General features: G+C 42.2%; 1 protein-coding gene across 1 annotated transcript in view; it reads right to left on the bottom strand.

The window, feature by feature from the left end:
- Positions 1-2,817: 2,817 nt before the first annotated feature.
- Positions 2,818-20,338, bottom strand: part of MTTP (microsomal triglyceride transfer protein) — a 40,647-nt gene continuing 23,126 nt past the window's right edge. The window contains exons 9-18 of the mRNA XM_035112457.2: positions 19,838-20,006; positions 18,262-18,369; positions 16,840-17,052; positions 15,611-15,822; positions 14,755-14,852; positions 14,536-14,657; positions 13,096-13,323; positions 9,963-10,087; positions 8,685-8,855; positions 2,818-8,187 (exon numbers count right to left, since the gene is read on the bottom strand). Of these exons, the coding sequence (XP_034968348.1) occupies positions 8,019-8,187; positions 8,685-8,855; positions 9,963-10,087; positions 13,096-13,323; positions 14,536-14,657; positions 14,755-14,852; positions 15,611-15,822; positions 16,840-17,052; positions 18,262-18,369; positions 19,838-20,006 (1,615 nt within the window). The 3' untranslated portion in view covers positions 2,818-8,018. The remainder of the gene's footprint in view (positions 8,188-8,684; positions 8,856-9,962; positions 10,088-13,095; positions 13,324-14,535; positions 14,658-14,754; positions 14,853-15,610; positions 15,823-16,839; positions 17,053-18,261; positions 18,370-19,837; positions 20,007-20,338) is intronic.

Below are 20,338 nucleotides of genomic sequence, written 5' to 3'. Positions count from 1 at the left end.
ACTCTACTACAGAAGGGCAGTCGTACCATCTTGACAGCGTTCTCTTTAACTTCCAGAGCAAAGCATAAGGGAGCACAGCAGATAGAGTGGGCATTTTCCAGAATGATAGGGTGGGAGGGTAGCTGACGGATGCTTGCTGATCAGCAAAAATAGGCACAGCCTCTTCTTTCCAGGCCTACAAGAAGACCTTTTCAAGATGGCATTTGGATTGGCTCTGTAAACTATTTTTAACTAGTTGTCTCTTTTAATGATTTTTGTTTTTTGTTTTATGTCTGGTTTTAATATGTGTTAGTTTCTATTAAAAAAATTCCCTGAAGAAACTTGGGCCTAGTCCTGGACTGAAAGATTTAAAACTCTTAATAATAATAATAATGGTGATGATAAAAAACACGATACACATTACAGAATCAGAAAAAGGATTGCACTTTTGCTAATGGAGTGGAGCTGTACTGTTAGAGCTGAAGCCCATCAATGGAACCATGTACAGTGGTACCTCTACTTACGAATTTAATGCGTTCCGAACACACATTTGTAAGTCAAAAAAAATTCTACGTCGAATCCCATAGGAATGCATTGGGAGAAAAAAAATGTAAGTCGAAGCAACCCTATCTAAAAATTTGTAAGTAGAAAAAATCCTATCTAAACCGCATCCAAGATGGCAGACGGAGCTCTATTTGTAAGTACTGTAGAAAAATTCGTAAGTAGAGTTATTTGTAAGTAGAGGTACCACTGTAATTCCTTCAAACACTGCTGTGAATTAAACTTCAGCTAAAAATGTGATGTAGGTTGAAAGGTTCCGATTGTTTGAAAAGGACATTTTCTCCTTTCAGCCTGTAAAATGAGAAAAAATATAAAGCAATCCGAAAGTGTTACCACTGCCATGCTAATAAGTGAAATAAAAGTTTTTATTAAAGCAGGAAGAAATGATGACGACATGGTAGAGAGATTGGGGGATATCGCCAGACAGGAGGACATAGCCCGCGTGAAATCTGGGATGTTTTTAGGGGAGCAGGTGTATCGGTCTGCACCAGCCCGTTACCTGGCGGATATCCACTACGTGGAATACCGCAGACTACTTACTGCGGCTAGACTGAATGTCCTTGATTCGGCGGTTTTGAGGGGAAGATTTGGAGGAGTCCCATACGGTCAGAGAATGTGCCATTGTGCCTTGGGTGAGGTAGAATCCACAGAACACATTCTACTGAGTTGTCCCTTTTATAATGATTTAAGGCAATATCTTATAGACCCGTATTTATCTCAGTTTAGTTCCCGACCAAGAGAACGGCAGGCAGCATATTTGCTAAACAAGCCCACTGGGAAAATAACCTTCTCAGTGGCTAAATTCCTTTTCCTGGCGCTCAAGTGTCGGAAACGTATAATCGAATGTCTTGATGTGGGTTACCTGTAGGAGGTTTAGTAGTGCGGTCATACCCCATTTATGTATCCCGCTGATGTCCTCAGTTTTATATTTTTATATTTTTATGTATCCCGCTGATGTCTTCAGTTTTATATTTTTATATTTTATGTATCCTCCTGATGCCTTCAGTTTTATATGTTTATCTTTGTATTGTGAAATGTTTTTGTTCTGACTATCGGTCGAATAAAGTATATTGATTGATTGATTGGTAGAGGGTTGTTTTATACTGCTCCTCTAGCAGCAGGTGGGGAACTTGCAAAGTTAAAGTTAGCAATGGGCTTTTAAAGGGTTTGCTTAGCAAAGACATTCCTGGTTAACTAGCGCTGAATATGTTTCAGGCTGTCACAGACCACTTGCAGGCATGAGATTAAAATAAGCATTCTCCTGAATAATGAGCTTATAAACACCACCAACATCAGAGTCACTTTCTTAGGTCAGTGAAGAAACCAGTGTAAAGTGCTTTCCTCCTGTGATCCTTTTCGCTGTTGCAGCTCCATCTTGTTCAGGAACCACCTACTATCCATGGTGGTTGAGTGATTGCAGGGCAAAACTGCATGATAAGTACATGTACACACACATATACTCCATGAGAGGTTGACTCTTGACTTCTCTTTTGCATATTTCTTTATTGCAACATTGATTGATTGCATTTGTATCCCTCCTTTTTCTCTAAGGAGCTCAAGGTGACGTGTATCACAATCCCCACAATTAAACCTTGTGAGGAAGGTTAGGCTGGGAGGCGGTGCTTGGGCCAAGGTCATCCAGTGAGCTTCATGCCCAGGTAGGGTTTGTAACCCTGGTCTCCTAGTCTGACACTCTTTAAGCCCCTGTATCACACTTGCTCTTATGAGTCACTTTGTACATGAATTGCTCTCAGATGGAGAACAACACATGGACTTCCTGGGGCAAATGGGAATTTCCATATACGTTTGGAGAAAAATTCCACTGAAATCACATGACTCAGTTGCCCTGGAATGGTACGGAGGGAAGAACCTTTGGAGAACCTCCCAGGACAATATTTTCCAGACTCAGGACTGAACCCATCTTTGAGGGAATGCTGGGCAAACTGTACTCTGATAGAACCCTAGGTGCTAGGCCGCAGTGCTAGGCCCATTTAAGTTTCCCACAATACTTCTGACTGATGCTTTGTTCCTGGCATTATGGAAACTTAAAATAGTGGTTAGACTCACCTGCCTGGCACTGCTTGGAGCATTGGGCTGGAAAAATATTTGTAAAAGGAGTGCCCAGGTCAGGGGTAGTGATGGGAAAAAATGCTTTCCTGCATGTATTCCCCCCCCCCAGTGTAACAAATAGACTACAGACCTTAGCTCTTCCATGTTACTTTTCTACATGCAGTGTAGGATTTTAGGACAGCATTTGTTTAAACACCTGCGCTCTGCACCATATCATTTCTCCAGTTGCATAGATTTGCCTGTACTGTATGAAGAAGCTCCATGGGGTTTTATGGCTTTCATATGTGAGTTTAGACTGCATATGGCTGCAAACATATTTTTGTCTGTTGTAGGGTTGCCAGAGCAACACAGTCCTCCAGGCAAGCAAACCATTACCTTCCGCTACCCAGCTGTTGCTAACTCTCTTCCTGGAATCCTCATTATGTCCAGCTGTTGGGGTCAGATATCTTCAGAATCAAGTGCATGGCTCTGATAGGAGAGAAAATCCAGAAGGGCATTTATCACTGCTGAAGGAGTAAAACTGGGTTCAGAAGCTTCCATTTGCTGACAGCTCTGTTTTGATTTAACAGAGCACTTTCAAGAGTTTGTGATGGTTGGAGGATGATTGAGCAGACCAGCTGTTTGATTGCAAAGGGCTAATTTCTTCTAATTCCCACGACTTTCTGCCCTACCATGGTCTGTGCCATTGCCAGATAAGCGTCATAGTACAATTCCAAAAAGTGTTTGTGTGTGAGAGTGCACAACCCACAGGGAAGGGAATAGGATATGCACATGGTCAATATCCTACCCTACAAAATTACCTTTGTCCTCCTACAGCCCAAGTTCTATTGGCAGCAACACAGACCTCAGCACACACAAATAGCCTAATAATTAGTGAGGGATGAACCTTCCTAGGCTCAATTCAGACTTGGGCTGTGCTACGCCAACCAAGCCAGATCAGAAAATAGCTCAAATAATTTCTGAGCCAGATGCATCCCCATGTGTCCTATCCCTCTCAATTTCTCCCGATCCCAAATTTCTATATCTGACTCCATCTACAGTTGTTGTGACTGCAGGACTACTCTTTCCACCTCATCTTATCTCGCTATGGTAGAGCAGAGAGGTTTTTCCCTCTATCCCTCCTGGGCATCTAGACTATGGGAGCTTACGAGTCCTGGGAAATGCAACTTCTCCTTGCAGCCAAAGGAGTTGCAGGGCACACATGGAGCTCTGTTGTGAGCTCTGCATTCTTTCAACACAAGAACACACACAGAAGGAAGTGCATTGAAATTGAAGTAAATATGCAAGCCCATTCACATAAAAGCTCTGGATTGGTTGGACAGTCTCTTCTTGATATCACAGTCATGTTACTGATGAAATTTTTAAAACATTTTTATTTATCCTTCCTCCAAGAAGCTCAAGGCAGCATATGCACCCCTTTTTCATCCTCACAACAGCCCTGTGAGGTAGGTTGGTGATTGGCCCAAGGTCACCCAGTAAGCTTTGTGGCTGAGTGGGGAACTGAACCCTTGGCAAAGTCCAATAGTGGCTCTTTCATTTCTCTCAGGATCTTGTGACCAACATATGTAGTAAATATTTTATCTGGCAAGAAAATATAAATAAATCAGGATTACCAAATTAGGGATTTGGATTTTGTTGTTGTTGGAATATGTATTTATTATTTCTAACACAGTTATCAATGAGGGAGGGGGCACAACTCCAGCCACTCACTTCTGAAGAATTAGGCATGTGGAGTGTTCGAGGAATAGCCAGGAACAAATTTCTTTCATTTTTCCTAACAAAATGGTTGTGATCCTGCAATGCCTTTACAGGAGAGCACCTTGTTTCCCCCCAAGTTATGACATTAGCTACAAATCCTACTGCCATGAAGAAAATCGGTTGCATCAAAGGTATGGGATTGCTTCTGTTAGCTTCAGCTGCTGTGTTAAACATTTTTTTACCAATTTATGAGGAAAAGCAATTCGCTTCTTCTAGATTATACAGTACAAACCTATGTGGTGTGTTTAAATATCTTTTCCCCAAAATCTGACACTTTACTGATAATTATGGCAATGTTAGACTAACCCTGAAGAGTAAAATGGAATAGTCTGTGTGGGAACAGCTGACCAGTTACCTTGGTCGGTCTGCAATTGCCAGGAGAGTTTTGCACAGCTGGACAACCAATAAACAAAATTATCAGCACAATAAAACTGCTTCAGTAGTACCAACCCCAGCCCTCCAAACAAAATTAAACCACTTCTCATCCCCATCACTACAACTGAACAGGAGTACTTTGACCTTCACACCTAGGAATGGTGTTGTAAGGAATAGCTTGGCAGCAGCCCCATTGCCAACCATTCGGGCCCTGGCAAAACAACCACAGAATCATAGAGTTGGATGCAACACCAAGGGTCATGTAGTTCAAACCCCTGCAAGGCAGGAATCTCAACTAAAGCATCCCTGAAAGATGGCCATCCAACCTCTGCTTAAGAACTTGGAGGAGAGCCTACCACCTCCCGAGGGATACCATTCCAAACAGCTCTTAACATCAGGAAGAACCTTCTGATGGTGAGTTTCTTCTAACTTGAATCCCTGGGTTTAGTCCCTACCTTCTGGAGCAGGGGGAAAGAAGGTTGCTTCATCCTCCACGTGACAGTCCATTAGATACTTGAAGATGGCTATCATAGCTCCTCTCAGTCTCCTCTTTTCCAGGCTAAACATACCCAGCTCCCTCAACAGTTCCTCATAAGGCTTGGTTTCCAGGCCCTTGATCATCTTGGTTGCCCCCCAGCTTGTCAATATTCTTCTGAAATTGTGGTCTCCAGAACTGGACCCAATACTAGGTGTGGTCTGACCAAGGCAGAACGGGGTGGTACTATTACGTCCTTTGATCGGGATACTATACTTCTATTGATGCAGCCTAAAATAGCACCATAATCATAAAAAATGATCACTTATCTGCATCTAGGGTGGTAAAACATTTTTGAGAAGATGTCAAGAGCGTGGCAGGGAAACTACACTCAATCTGTGCCTATGTGTGTGCATATGGTTCAGGATTAGAGGAAATAGATTTGTCAATGGTGTTTAGTCATCCTTGTAATCCTCTGCAGATGCACCCAATAAATCCAGTCTCTCCCTAATGGTTTCTACCCATCACAAAAATAAATCCAGTGTGGTAGCTTTGTGAGCGATTCTATGCATGGTAGATACTTTAACTACAGAAGGAGGAGGTAAACCCCAGCAACGTCTCAGCTGCAAATACTGAGTTGTTTAAATCTATTTACATGCCATATTGCTCATTGCCCAGAATGCAAGTCTACCATTAATGGGGCCCATGACTGCCCAAAAATCATGCTATGTCAAAGGTGGAGCCTTTGTAAAAATGGTAATTAGAAGGTGAGACAGAGAGGAGGCTCTTTCGAGTCCTGGTTTTGTCCTGTCCTCTCCTGGCCCAATTGAGTGATGTCTGTGTGAACACGTTCCTACTTCCACCACATTTCAGGATGAGATCATTTAAAAGCACCAGTGTGGACCATGTTTATTTCCACTGAAGCCACCTATTGGCTTTCAGAAGAGCAAATTTACGACTTGGGATTTTACCTTCTCCCAAATCAGAACTGTCTCTAACTGCACACATTTTTTTTAAAAAAAAGATAAGCAAGCATTTACAACATAGGTTAACAACCCAAATACTTTCAAACACAGTGCTGATTAAACAAACCACAAAACGAAAATGAGTACGAGCCTAAGGGTGAATCCTACATATTGATGGGCAAATCTGTCAATTTCAGGATTTTCTCAGAATCTCATTTCCCCCCAGTCTTAAATCCAGTTCCCTATATTTCCGCATCAAATTGGTCAGTAGTTTAGTGTGCATTTCTCCTTGCACGTTTTATATCCAGTTTTGCCTACAAAAACAGTTTTGTCACAAACAATTTTCTCCAATATACTGCAATTTTTCTATGACACTAATATGAGCTTTATATGCATTTTGTACACATTATCTGGTTGGAGAAACACATTGCAACATTCGGAGAAGTGTGAATTTCAAAGGATGGCTGTGTTTTGGTTCACTTATTGTTTCAGGAAGTGCAAATCTGTGACCTGAATCAAATGTCTTCCTCCATCCTACTAGGGAGTAAGTCCTAATGAACACAGTAGGATTTACTTTCAAGTAAGTACACATGCACACAGCATTGTTCTTCAACTTGCAAACCGTATATTAAAAAAAGCCTGGGGTTAGTATAATACATGGAAAATATTTATGAACACATACAATTCTATCTCTTTTGTACAGCACGCATTAGCATATTTCCATCCATTATCCTAACTCCGATATCTTTTGTTTTCCAGTTAAACCACGCAACAGCAGCCAGCTAAATCTTCTGCTCGTGTCCCATTAAAATGAGCAGGAATTGTCCAGGAACTGGTGCAAGGTTTCAGTTTGGGTTGCATTAATGATTATTTGTGCTACCTTAGCATGGAATACCCATAGCTGTCAAGTTTTCCCTTTCCTCACAAGGAAGCCTATTCAGCATAAGGGAATTTCCCTTAAAAAAAGGGAGAACTTGACAGCTATGGGAATACCACTGCACTTTAAAAATGGATTCCACTAAAGGCAGGTTTACAACTGAAACACAATAATAAATAATCATTATTTTTACTGTGCTGATTTTTTAAAAAGCCTGGGAGAACCATGGACCTCCCAGTGTGTGTTTTTATTGTCAGTGTCAGAGTGGTACTGGCCCCCAGGGCCAAATCAGATAATTGGAACTCCTGTGGTCTTTTTCTTTGGTTAAAAGTAGCTGGAGGTGGGTGGTGGGGAAGACTGGGAATAGGGTTGTGATATTTAAGAAAGGAAAATCCCCCCTTTCCCCCTGAATCATGTCCTTTACTTAAATTGCTGCTGTTACATCTCTAATGCTGTTATGAAGCAAGGAAACGACAAGGACAAGTGCCCGCCTTCCAATCCCTTCCCATGGGGTAAAAGTAGCTTCGTGACTGAGGAGCAGTGATTTTAAGTTGCAGAAATGAGGTGCGGGAAATGGGTTAAGCCCTCTCTGCTCCTTCACTGTGGCCCCAATCCAAAGTGCCTGCTCCCAGGTGTTTTTAAAACCAAACAAAGGGAGCCAGGAAGATCCGCACAAGGCGGCCACGCAACACATCTAACCGGACCCTCAATGAGTGCCTAGAATTGCATCGATTGGTATGATTTCCTTAACTTGTTGCATAAAAAAAGGGTTTCTTTAAATATATGTAAATATGTAAACACAGTGAAGACGCACTCAAGATTCTGAGCCTCTTGAAGTTGACAGTAAAGCTTTCATGGGCTCGAGTATCACAGATTCAGGCCCTAAGCCAGCACAACAGTACGTGTGAAAGCCAACATCAGCCACAGTTGGGGTCAAATGAAAGATCAGGCGCCTGTTTCAAAACCAGCTTTCCGAGGAGTCAGACTGATCACTGAAAACTTTCTTGCACATGTTGGAGTTCTCTTGGTGAAGGGGATATTCAGAACCAGCCAGCAGCCTCACTTTTCCTTTCCGGGAAGTATAAGATTCTCCTGATGGTAGACTTTCATATTTAACTAAGTATCTCCTGCAAAATAATAATAATAATGCATTATATATTGTAACTCGGATCTATCCTATGAGCAGTAGTTCTTAATGATAAACCCAACTGCACATTTTTGTGGCAAAATCTCTTCCCACCCAGCATATTCTAAAGATATACAGAAGCCAGTTTTCAGCATTTCACCAGGGTTGGTAGAAACCTCCAGGCCCACCAGCCTCTGAATCCACTTCCTGACACTCTTCCTAAGCCAACTCTCCCTAAGTCTAGTTACAGTACAGTGGTACCTCGGTTTACGAACAGTCCTGTTTACGAACTATTAGGTTTACGAACTCCGCAAAACCGGAAGTAGTGTTCCAGTTTGTGAACTTTACGTCAGTCTACAAACGGAAGCCAAACAGTGGAAGGGCACCGGCAGTACGCCTCGGTTTAAGAATGGACTTCAGGAACGGATTAAGTTCGTAAACCAAGGTACCACTATACACTGTTAACATTACAAACAGATAGCTCCCCCGACTTCCTACCTGGAAGGACTTTCAATTTTGTCCATCTGCAAGCAAACTAAAAACGGATATTGTGAAAACTGCACTGTGGAGACAAAGTCCAGAGTTGTTTCGGCTTCAAAACTGCTTTCCATGCCAGCCTTGACAAAGAGCGCATCCACAACAATGTTGCCAACTATCGCCACAGCTCCCCTGCAAGAAGAGAATGAGATGAATCAGGACGTCATATATTAGATAACATTCCGGCAGCCAAAGAACAGGAGCGTCCCTCCCATCTGTAACTTCCCAGCAAACTCCATTAGGTAACAATGCCACCACATCATGCCACCTCCCCAATGTCTCTGTATCACTGGCTCCTAGTGGTTTTGTTTAGTCGTTTAGCCGTGTCCGACTCTTCGTGACCCTAGTGGTAGGAAAGCACATCTTTAGGACACCCCAAGACATGTAAATATGCCTAAACAGTAGAGAGGGAGTACTTGACGTGGCTGAGGTTCCAATTCAATTGCCACATCGAATTCCACTCTAAATCTCAATTTGATAAAACCACCTTTAAATCCCACAGATAGTCTGAAAAACACCTCTGACCAATATTCCAACTAAGGAAATCCAGTTTTACATAGAAGGGCTGTCAGTATCTTCCCCACAACCTCAACGAGCCTAACCTTGAGCACCTTTGGGGGCAAGTGCAAGAACTTCGCGTAAGCATAGTGATTATGCATCATTCATTGCCCTTATACATTTGCAGCAAAATCATATGAAAGTGAAAGTCTGCTCAGAAAAAATGGGTGTTAAATGAAGAAGAAGAAGAGGAGGAGGAGTTTGAATTTGATATCCCGCTTTATCACTACCCTGAGGAGTCTCAAAGCGGCTAACATTCTCCTCTCCATTCCTCCCCCACAACAAACACTCTGTGAGGTGAGTGGGGCTGAGAGACTTCGAAGAAGTGTGACTAGCCCAAGCTCACCCAGCAGCTGCATGTGGAGGAGTAGAGACACGAACCCAGTTCCCCAGATTACAAGTCTACCGCTCTTAACCACTACACCACACTGGCTCTGACTTCCAGGTAAGTTTGATGAGGATTGCAACTGCATCGTTGGCAGCATAGTTTTTGAAACCAATCAGACGAAAACAGTGCCCCCCAAAGAAAGAAACTTGAATATTTCTGTCTAAAACAGGGATTCAGTTCATATTGCTAATTGTTTTAAGATTTCCACGCTTTCATCAGATTTAAAATTCCCTATGTTGACAAAATCATTTGATGTGTTTCCTTTAAGAATGTCTGGAGTTAGGTCGTCTCACCGGTTTTTAACATTGGTTTTGGATTCTCTGTACCAAAGGCTGAATTCCATTCCTCCAGAAACATCAATGGCCAGGCCTCCCTGGAATTCCGTGCTGCAAACCAGCCCAGACTGTAGCTGGATTACCTAGATGCAAAATGGTGCACGATGAACATTTCTTGTTTTATTCAATATATGACCAATATATGACCAATATTTAAAATCTGTTCTTAACTGGTTTTATTGTGATATTGCTTACTTGTTTGTGAATTAGGTCCTTCTTTATTGTTGAATTATTGTTACCTGGCTTGGGCACTATTTAAGCTTACCTCATTACTGTTTTAGCATGAGTTCAAGAGCAGAATGTGAAGGGATGGAAATATTTAAAAGACCTGTCTTGATTTTCTTGACTTAGCTTCAGAAACAGGGTGAAGTGATGGGGCTAAAGTCAAGGGCATATTTAACCTACAGATTTAAATAGATTTTACGGTCCTTGTCTACATTGCATTTAAGAGACATAGGAGAATTCTCCACAGGCTTCCTGACAATCTTCGTCCCCCCTGACCTGCTGCAGGAACGCTAACAGCTTTTAAGAAACATCAGCTTCTGGCACAGAAATCCCACACAGCTCGGGAAAAGTTATGTAAGAAAGGTACATCAGCTACTAACTACCATTCACAAATTCCTATCATCTGGTTGTGAAAGTCTTGCAGTGCCAGCTAAATGCAGAAGTAACCATAGATAAGCATGAGACCACCACACCAGGGGTTGCCTTAGGGACATCTTTCAGACCGAAATGCATCTCTTGGGAATGCTGTTAATGCTGTGCGGAAAGTGAGACATTTTAAAAAACAAACATGCATCTCCAGGCAATTCAGCATTTCTTGCAGAAAGTCACCCAGAATGGCTGGGGCAACCCAGTTAGATGGGCAGAAGATAAATAATAAAATTATTATTATTATTATTATTATTATTATTATTATTAACGCCCACTTGTATGAGGTAATCTGAATGCCTGCAAAAATTGAGGTTGCTAATCACAAGGCTCTCTCTATGCCTTCTTGAGGGAGTTGGGAAGGCACAAAAAAGAAACCACTTCTCTCCAGTATTCGGCCACCTTCAGCAAGAATTTGTGCAAAAGAGCTGTTGCAAGAAGTGCCAAGCGGTTTCCTGCAGAATTTGGTTGGAGATACAGCTTTATGGGCAGGCAGGAGGAGATAGTTGCATTCACAGAGCTTTCTGCCAAGGCTGAGACTTACAGCTGTCAGAATCTTTTACAGCTGGACTGGAAGTCCATCGCACTGAGTCAATTTTGGAAGTGATAATAGCTCAGGGTCAGAGCAAGTCATTTCATTTGAATGCTGATAGACAGCCAAGATTTTAAAGTTCACAGGACTTGGAAATCAGATTAACTTTAAATATAGCCATACAACATGGCCTGAGACAAGGCATGATGTGTCCAGATCCGATGCACAATTTACGCTGAAGTAAGACCCATCGAAATGGAAGGTGTATAAAATGGGAGAAGCAGATGGCACTGAAAAGAGCACTTTTCTTCACTGTCCTATGCTTAAAAAGAAAAAAAAAACCAGTGGGGGAAAGGCTAGGTTTTTTACTGTAATTCAGCAAGACAGATTTTTAAAGATGCTTTAAATAATAGCAAATCTGCACATTGGGCTCATTTGCTTTTAGAGCTTGTGTTTTTCTGCTTTATTCTATTTTTATCCTGCACACCACTCCCATGGCTTCATGCTATGAGGTGATTTATAAATTTGCAAAATATAAGCAAATAAATGTGGCTTCATGTTACTAGCCATGGAGCTGCTCTAGTCCTGGGGAAAGGGCAGAGATTCCTCGTGTGTGTGTGTGTGTGTGTGTTTTGGGGGTGGGGCTTGCTCCACTGCCCCCTCCTATTTAATCATTACAGCAGCCCTGTGAGGTACGTTGAGCTGGAAAAGAGTCTCTCTGACCCAAGACCACCCAGTGAGCTTCATGGTTAAATAGGGATATGAACCTAGGTTGGCCCAGTCCTCGTCTGATACTTGACATAACCTTACTGGGTAATGGTGGCTCTCTGCATATTTCTAAACAAACATATGAATCTTAGCCTAGAGTCATAACTCCATCTGATTTTCAATAACAGTTAGTCACAGCAATGGGATTTATATCAAAAAGGGAGATTTAAAGTACTCATTCATATGAGATTTTAATGAAATACAATCAAATGCTACAGGAAATTGCATTGCCATGGGTTGAAAAATACCTGACATTTCCCTGTGGCTACATGCACTTAGGAATATGCAATCATATGGTGAATAAGAAATAAAACACTTGAAAAAAACAACCTGTGTATCTGTGTATCTGAAGAAGTGTGCATGCACACGAAAGCTCATACCAAAATAAAAACTTAGTTGGTCTTTAAGGTGCTACTGAAGGATTTTTTTTATTTTGAAAAAAACAGCGATACATAAAATGGTATCTTGTGTTACAACCCATCTAAGCACGGTTATAAAAAATGTGGCTTGTTTCTTTTTTTATGAAACCATGAATGTCAGTGATTTCTCCTCTTGATGAAGTTTAAGCATTTGAGCTTAGCATTTGTCAGTTGGTTGCATGTAGACTCTGAATAATTTAATGGCAGGATAGCATCTCCCATTTCCCGCCGATGGGAATATAGACGGCTCATTCACACTTCCACTTTCCCTGTTGTTTTCTCTGGGGAAACCCACGGAACTGGAGCAAATGTCAATTCTCCATCCCCCTCTCACACTCCCGATAGGCTTTGCTTCAATTTAGCACTAAAGAGCAGATTTTCGAGATGAAAGCAATAGGGAAAAGGCAAAACCGCTCAGATTTCTGCCTAGAAAGCATGAGACAAGCGGAAAACTACTTGGACCCATTCTTCCTAGGCAAGGGACAAGCAGAAGTGTGGACAAGCCCACAGCAAACCCTATGCATGTCTACTCAGAAGCAATTCTTATGGAGCTCAATGGAATTTATTCCAAAATAGGTGTGCACAGGATTGCAGCCAAAATAAATTAATGCAGTTCTGATTGTTCTTACTTGTGATCTCCCCATAAGTGCATGTCAAATGGGGAGTAAAGGATATTATCTATGCACGGAAGCTATTTAATTGCCCAGTATGCAGAACTCACCTGTGAGTAATCCATCAGAAGGATGAGTCCTTTCACCACACTTATGGGGTCTCCAGTGGCTGAGAACATTTTAGACATGAGATCGCCATACCCTTGGAAAAAGGTAACGGGTCTAAGCTGAACATCGAACATGATCGGCGACACACCAGCGAAGGACTCTAGATTTTCTTCCCCTTCATCAGCAGATGCAGCTATGATGGATTCTAGGCCCTGAGCCTCAATCACCACCTAAAAGGAGATAGGAACACACAGCTTGCATGATGAATGATGACCACTTGCAGGCAAGCACATCCCATCCATACCTCTTTAAAGTCCACAAGGTAGCTGCAGAATTTGCCATCAGACTTTTATATCTAGGTGTCCAAAAGAGAGGCATGGCATGGCTCCTTTTGCACAGAAAGTTTTATCAATGTGGCTTTTTCGTCCAAGGGTGCGAAAAACCGCAGCTGCTGAAATTCCTTCTTCTGCACAACTATTAGATGGAATAGGCCTGTTCGCTTTTGCATCTGGACACTTGCTGTCTAGACTGGTTCACATGTAATGCTAAATCATCATGGTTCAATGCTAGTGGCTGAGCCCTCAGAAAGTCAGGGCGTAGCACACCTCCAATGTGACCAGAGGAAAGCTGCCAAGATGACTGCCGGTTTTCCTTGAATGTCATCTTAGTGTTATCTACAAATCTGGAATTCTGGATTAAAAAACAACTGTGTTTAATAAAGCAAACTGATAACTCATAGTTTGAAGTGGTCTTAGTTTGAAATTGATTACAACAGGATGCCTGGTTTGTTTGAGACAGTAAGGATTTGAGGAAATTGAATGCCATCATAGGAGGGCGGGGGAGAACTAAGCAGGAGGAGGAAGAGGCAGGGAAAGAACATGGGCTTGGGCTTGTGGAGGTCCATCCACTTAGGGCTACACTGTGGTTTAGTGTTACATATAAACACAGCCTCCGTTGGATCAGACAAAAGGGCCATGATCTATTCCTATCTTGTCCAACCAGAAGACTGAGGGAATTCCACAAGCAGGATATGAGTCCAACAACACTCTCTCCACTGTCATCAAAAAACAAAAGCTTGAACAAAAATGGTAATGCTACTTCTATAACAAAACCTTGGATAAGGGAACACTTGGATAAGGGAGCCATAGCTGAGTGCAGGCAGAATGTCCCAGGTTTATTCTCTTGCATCTCTGATTAGGAGGCTGATAAGAAAGACCTCTGCCTGAAACTCTGGAAAGGCTCTGCCAGTCACAACAGAGGATTCTGACCTAGACAATAGTCTGACCCTAAACTATAAGGCAGCTTCTTGCATTTCCATTTGAGGGGCTCAACCCACCAGCTGTTACAGCACATTGGTTCACGGTATGGTATAAAGGAGCAACCACATTATGTCCAAGCTGCACACTTATACTTTTTTTGCTCTAGTAGCGCATGGGACTTACCTGGCTGGCATGAAGTTGAGCGTATTTATTGAAAAGAAAGATATTCAGGTTACTTCTTCTTAAGATTCCAGAGCCAGAGTAGAGTATGTCAAGGCTATAGGTGGATGACACATCCGGAGTACCTTGATTAAACAGAGAGACAAGCTGTAATGATTTCTGGTGAAACTGAGTGTCGAGAAATGTAATTAAAATCTGCTATCTAGTTTGTTAGCCACTTACGTGTTAGGTAACCCGAGAAAGCTGAGGAAGAACCTGTTTTCGCGAATCGGTCGTAGTTATGGATGGAGATATCCTTCAGAGCTTTGCGGATCATTTTGCTGAAACACAAACAAATGTCCTTAACCATCAGAAAACTAAATATCTTCTACAAATGGCAACATGCAACAAATGGGAAGGTTCGTGTTGCTTGAGTAGTGTAATCAAAACCAGAAGATAAAAATGCTACTATTATATTGGCCTACAAGATTGCAAAAGGTCTTAACACAAAAGTTGCTGAAAACACTGATGATTCTGTAAAGTTCTAATCACTACATAAGAACCATTGGAGGAAATTGTTAGATGAAGTTGCTTATTTATGTAAGAAATTAACTGGTTAAAAGGACAGTAAAGGAATAACAATTATAGGAATATTCAGATGTGGTGAGGAGGCTTGAGGGAGGCAGCAAATGTGCCATTGCCACAAGTGCTCTAGGCCAAAGATCCTGGATTTTCTAGCATAATAATAAAAACAATAGAAATGAAAAATTAACACCTCAATGTATTTTTTGTAGTCTACCAATAAAGAGAAGGATAATGACATTATTTTAAACATTAGATCTGCTAAGGGTCTTTTCCTTCTTTTAGGAAAAATTAACTAATAAGGAATACCAGATAGATATTTTTGCCTCAATACTTTGCAGTTTCTCCTGAGTTCCCCCCCCCCCCGGTGTCTAAAAAGGTGGATTTATACTGAACATGGTGAAAGTGCTTCCAGTACAACCCCCACCCCACCAAATGCTGCTGTTGCCTTTGCCCTGAAACAACACTATGCACAGGCAAGTGGAGATACATAAATAACAAAAGAAACTTGATATACCTGGAAGGCATTTCAAAACGTAGAATGTCCTGGATTAGCGAAAGCATGTACTTATTCATTTCCAGAGGCAGCTCTCCAATAGAGAGCAGGAGGTTTTTTACTTCCATGAAGGAAGGATTGTTGCTGAAGATGATGGAAGCTGCTGTGGTGCGTACCGTCTTCTCGTGAACTTTACGGTTCTGGTGATAAATCCTGTTCATGGTTTTCTTCACCTAACGGGGACACAATCTGGTCAAGTTTCATCACCTGTACGTAACTGGCAGCATAACGGAAGCAGGAAAAGGAAGTATATCACCAACAAATAAGAACAGATCAGTGGGCTGGCTTCTCAAGGAACAATATACAAGTTCACGAATGTTATACCAGAACCAGTCCAAAACAATGGGACTCCTCCAGCCCCTGACTGGATGTGAAAGTATAATCAGGAAGAATTTCTGACTGACATGCAGCTTGTTCTGGGAGGTGGGGGGGGTGATGGGAAATCATGTGAGTCATGAGTCTAACCTGGAAGCTGTAAGAGTGAGTGATAGATAAAATTCCCACCTAATTCTTCTTTTCACCCCTTCTAGAAAGAGCCTCATGCATTTTAGGGCTATAAACAGGAATTGAGATAGCATTTAACAGTTTGTTGTGATATGCAGAAGGATAGATGGGGAAATGTCTCCTACAATGCAAATCCTGCTCACTTGTCCAGGGTAGAGGACAAGGACCTAGTGTTACCTTGCCTATGCCCCCCAAATATCTGTCAATGAGGCTTATGGGAAAGACTTTGGGGTTCCTTTCAAAATTGTCTTTCCAGACTCTTCAGGACATAGAATAATAATAAAAAGATAATGAAGAGAAGAAGAAGAGTTTGGATTTGATATCCCGCTTTATCACTACCCAAAGGAGTCTCAAAGCGGCTAACATTCTCCTTTCCCTTCCTCTCCCACAACAAACACTCTGTGATGTGAGTGGGGCTGAGAGACTTCAGAGAAGTGTGACTAGCCCAAGGTCACCCAGCAGCTGCATGTGGAGGAGCGGAGACGAGAACCCGGTTCACCAGATTACGAGTCTACCGCTCTTAACCACTACACCCCACTGGCTGGAATATTCCACACAATGGAATATTTATCTTACTTAGAAACACCTGATATTTAAATGAGGGACTTTCAGACAGGGAGAAACACTTATTATTTGAAATGTCCACCTGCACCATCTTCTCTTTGGGCAACTTTCTTTTATTTTACCTCACTGGTAATGAAAGAATGCTCATATCTCTGCAGGGCAGAAACAGCAACATTGCTGATGGGGCCCTCTCCCGACTCGGCGTATTTCAGAAGGTCTGGAATAGCTTCAGGCAAAACGGCATTCTTCAATGCCAGAAGGTAGACCTTCACGTCATCAGCCGTCTTTGCCCTGTTCAAACCTCCAGAGATCAGCTTCTTGGCTTCCATAACAGCCTGGAAAGAAAACAAGAAACTTCCTAAAACACTGTTATAATGAGGGGGCAGCGGGGGTGGGGTGGGGAATCCATGTGATTGGGTAGTAAATCAATGATAGTGATACTTGGGAAATCTGGCAAAATTACACCTAGGAGTATAGCACATAGATAGATAGATAGATAGATGATAGATAGATAGATAGATAGATAGATAGATAGATAGATAGATAGATAGATAGATAGAAAAGAGTGGTACCTCGACTTACGAACGACTCGACAACCGAATTTTTCGACTTACGAATGGGGGTAATGGCCGTGCACTTATGAATGTCTCGACATCTGGGAAAAAACTGCGGCGGTTTTAGATACGGATTTTTCGACTTACGAATTTTTAGATAGGGTTGCTTCAACTTACGAATTTGTCCGTTTTCAATGCATTCCTATGGGAAATCGTGTTTCCAATGGCGTTTTTCGACTTACGAATTTTTCAACCTATGAAGGTGCCTTCGAACGGATTAAATTCGTAATTCGAGGCACCACTGTAGATAGATAATTAGATAGATAGATAGATAGATAGATAGATTAGATTAATAGATAGATAGATAGATAGATAGATAGATAGATAGATAGATAGATAGATAGATAGATGATAGCATGAGCTCCTTGCTGGATTCCATAAAATCTAGCAATATATACTCACTATTATTAACACAGCTCCCAGCCTTGAGATCACTGCAAAGAATCAAGTAGGTCTACCATTTAGGGAGGGGGTAGTGGTGGCAGTGATGGGAAGAGACGCCCATGAGAGCAAAAGCTATTGTTGCTGCTGATACAATATTAGGTTTTATGTAAACCAATACCAGTGTGCTGTGTTGCTGTACAGAATATGGAAGTGACATGATCTCTTCACCTCAGAGGATTTGCAGCCTTCATCAGATGGATAAAAGTGGGATAGACAAGCAAGAGAGAGGTCCGAGGAAGGAACAGGTGAATTACACAGAAGGAGCAGGTAAGGCAAAATAAGGATGATTCGAGAACAGTTCTGAGAAAGAAATGCTTCATGAGCGGGGAGTTGGCTTGGGGCATAAATATTGAAAGGCTCTTCCAGATGTAAGGAGCATTATGAAAGAAGCCAGAAAGATGGAAGTGGGCAAAGATAAAGCTTGGATGGAGCTTCATATGTGCACAGTTTTGCTTTTGTTTCCAACACCCAAAAGAAAACACATACAGGCAGTTTGCAGCCTCCCTTGTCACAAAGCTTTTTGATGAGGGCCCCAATAACGATGACAACTGTTTCTCGGATTTCGCTGCTCCCGATCTGGCTGTTATATGTATTCTGTTATATGATGAAGAAGAAAAGACATTATTGGTCTCTGCCGCTTAACCCTGACTCTTGGATGTACAGTATATTTGACCCCCCCCCCTCAGATGTGTTTCACTGGGTTCCCTTTCCCACAGGATTATCCCTTCCCAGGAAAAGCTGTTGGTGTTTCAGACCAATCTCAGGTGCTTTTATGTTCCACTCTGAGGTTTGGTTGTAGAAAACAGAGTTCCTTATTGAAAAGGAACTCATTTCCCAGCCACACCATGTGCAATAGCCGAACAGCCATCGTGAAAATATCTCCATGAAGAGCTGCAGGCAATCTGCTGGACGAAAAGGGGTAAATGACATATTGAATTGCTTCCCATTGCAAATAATTAGCCCAACCTACTGCTTCACAAGGTGGCGCTGTGGGTTAAACCACAGAGCCTAGGGCTTGCCGATCGGAAGGTCGGCGGTTCGAATCCCTGAGACGGGGTGAGCTCCCATTGTTCAGTCCCAGCTCCTGCCAACCTAGCAGTTTGAAAGCAGTTTGAAAGCACGTCAAAGTGCAAGTAGATAGCGGGAAGGTAAACGGCGTTTCCGTGCGCTGCTCTGGTTCACCAGAAGCGGCTTAGTCATGCTGGCCACATGACCCGGAAGCTGTATGCCAGCTCCCTTGGCCAGTAAAGCAAGATGAGCGCCGCAACCCCAGAGTTGTCCACAACTGGACCTAATGGTCAGGGGTCCCTTTACCTTTACTGCTTTATAAGGCAGGTCCACTCACAAGAGTACACATGCTTGCTATTGTTTCAGTTGAAAGTGAGGCTTGTGGTACAGAAACACGAGGGCTAAATCAGAGCACTGAGTTCAATGGGGTTTGCTTCCATGTTAAGTACATAATATACCAGCCTTATGGTCTTGTTTTTAAAATGTACGAAGAGACTGCTGGATCAGGCCAATGGCCCATCTAGTCTAGCATCCTGTTCTCCCAGTGGCCAACCAGATGCCTTTGAGAAGTCTGCAGGAGAAGCTCAGCACAGCAAGACTCTTCCTCCCTTGTGATTCCCATCAATTGGCTTTCAGAGGCAGACTGCATTAACATGTTTTTAGTTTCATTGTACCGAGTCTCCATTCAGAGGCAACTGCAATTAAGGTGCAACTGTCAAACAAATAAATACGGCCTCTGACAGTGGAGGTAGAACCCGGGCATCATGGCTCATAGCCATTGAGACCATTATTCTCCATGAATTTGTCTAAGATCCTTTGTGAGAGTGAATTCCAGAGTTTCACTATATGCTGTGTGAAAAAGTACTTTTCTTCCAACATTGCACTTCACTGGATGTCCCCAAGTTCTAGTGCGACAAGAGAGGGATAAAAGCTTTTCTCTGTCCACACTTTCATGAGCTCATCTTCAGCTATTCTGAAAGATTGGGCAATTTCTTTTCTGAACACGATTCTTGCTCTGTAAACAAATGTTCCCTTTACTACCCCTGAGACTTACAATTAGAGATCTGAGTAGTAACTCGTTGGGATGAGAAGCAAATCCACAGGCATAGAGGAACCTCTCCTGAAGGACAGATCCACTCTTGTTCTTGAAATCCAGGAAATCCAGCATAGCTTTCAGAGAGGCTGAGGTCTGTGCAGAGGCTACAGCATCAACTAACTGGGGACTGCATGAAAAGGGAAGGGATTAAAAAAAATAGCAATTATTTATTGTAAGGCATATTTTTTTGGCAGAGTGATGGTTATGGCATCTCCAATCTGTTTATTGCATGAGGATAGCTCAAATGTCACCTCAGTCTCTAACATTATAAAGAAACCCAGCGGCTAATTACATTCCACACCCCCGCCTTAACAATGGTTGACAAATCAGCACTAATATTTATCCTGTTTAACTTCAACCAGGTTACCTACTTACAGTTAGAACTGGATATGGAACAACTGATTGGTTCAAAATTGGGAAAGGAGTACGACAAGGTTGTATATTGTCTCCCTGCTTATT

This window comes from Zootoca vivipara, chromosome 9, assembly GCF_963506605.1.
Source record: "Zootoca vivipara chromosome 9, rZooViv1.1, whole genome shotgun sequence".
In the NCBI taxonomy this organism is placed as follows: domain Eukaryota; kingdom Metazoa; phylum Chordata; class Lepidosauria; order Squamata; family Lacertidae; genus Zootoca; species Zootoca vivipara.
The sequence above is the reverse complement of the archived record's forward strand: the minus strand, read 5'-3'. Positions and strand labels throughout refer to the sequence as shown.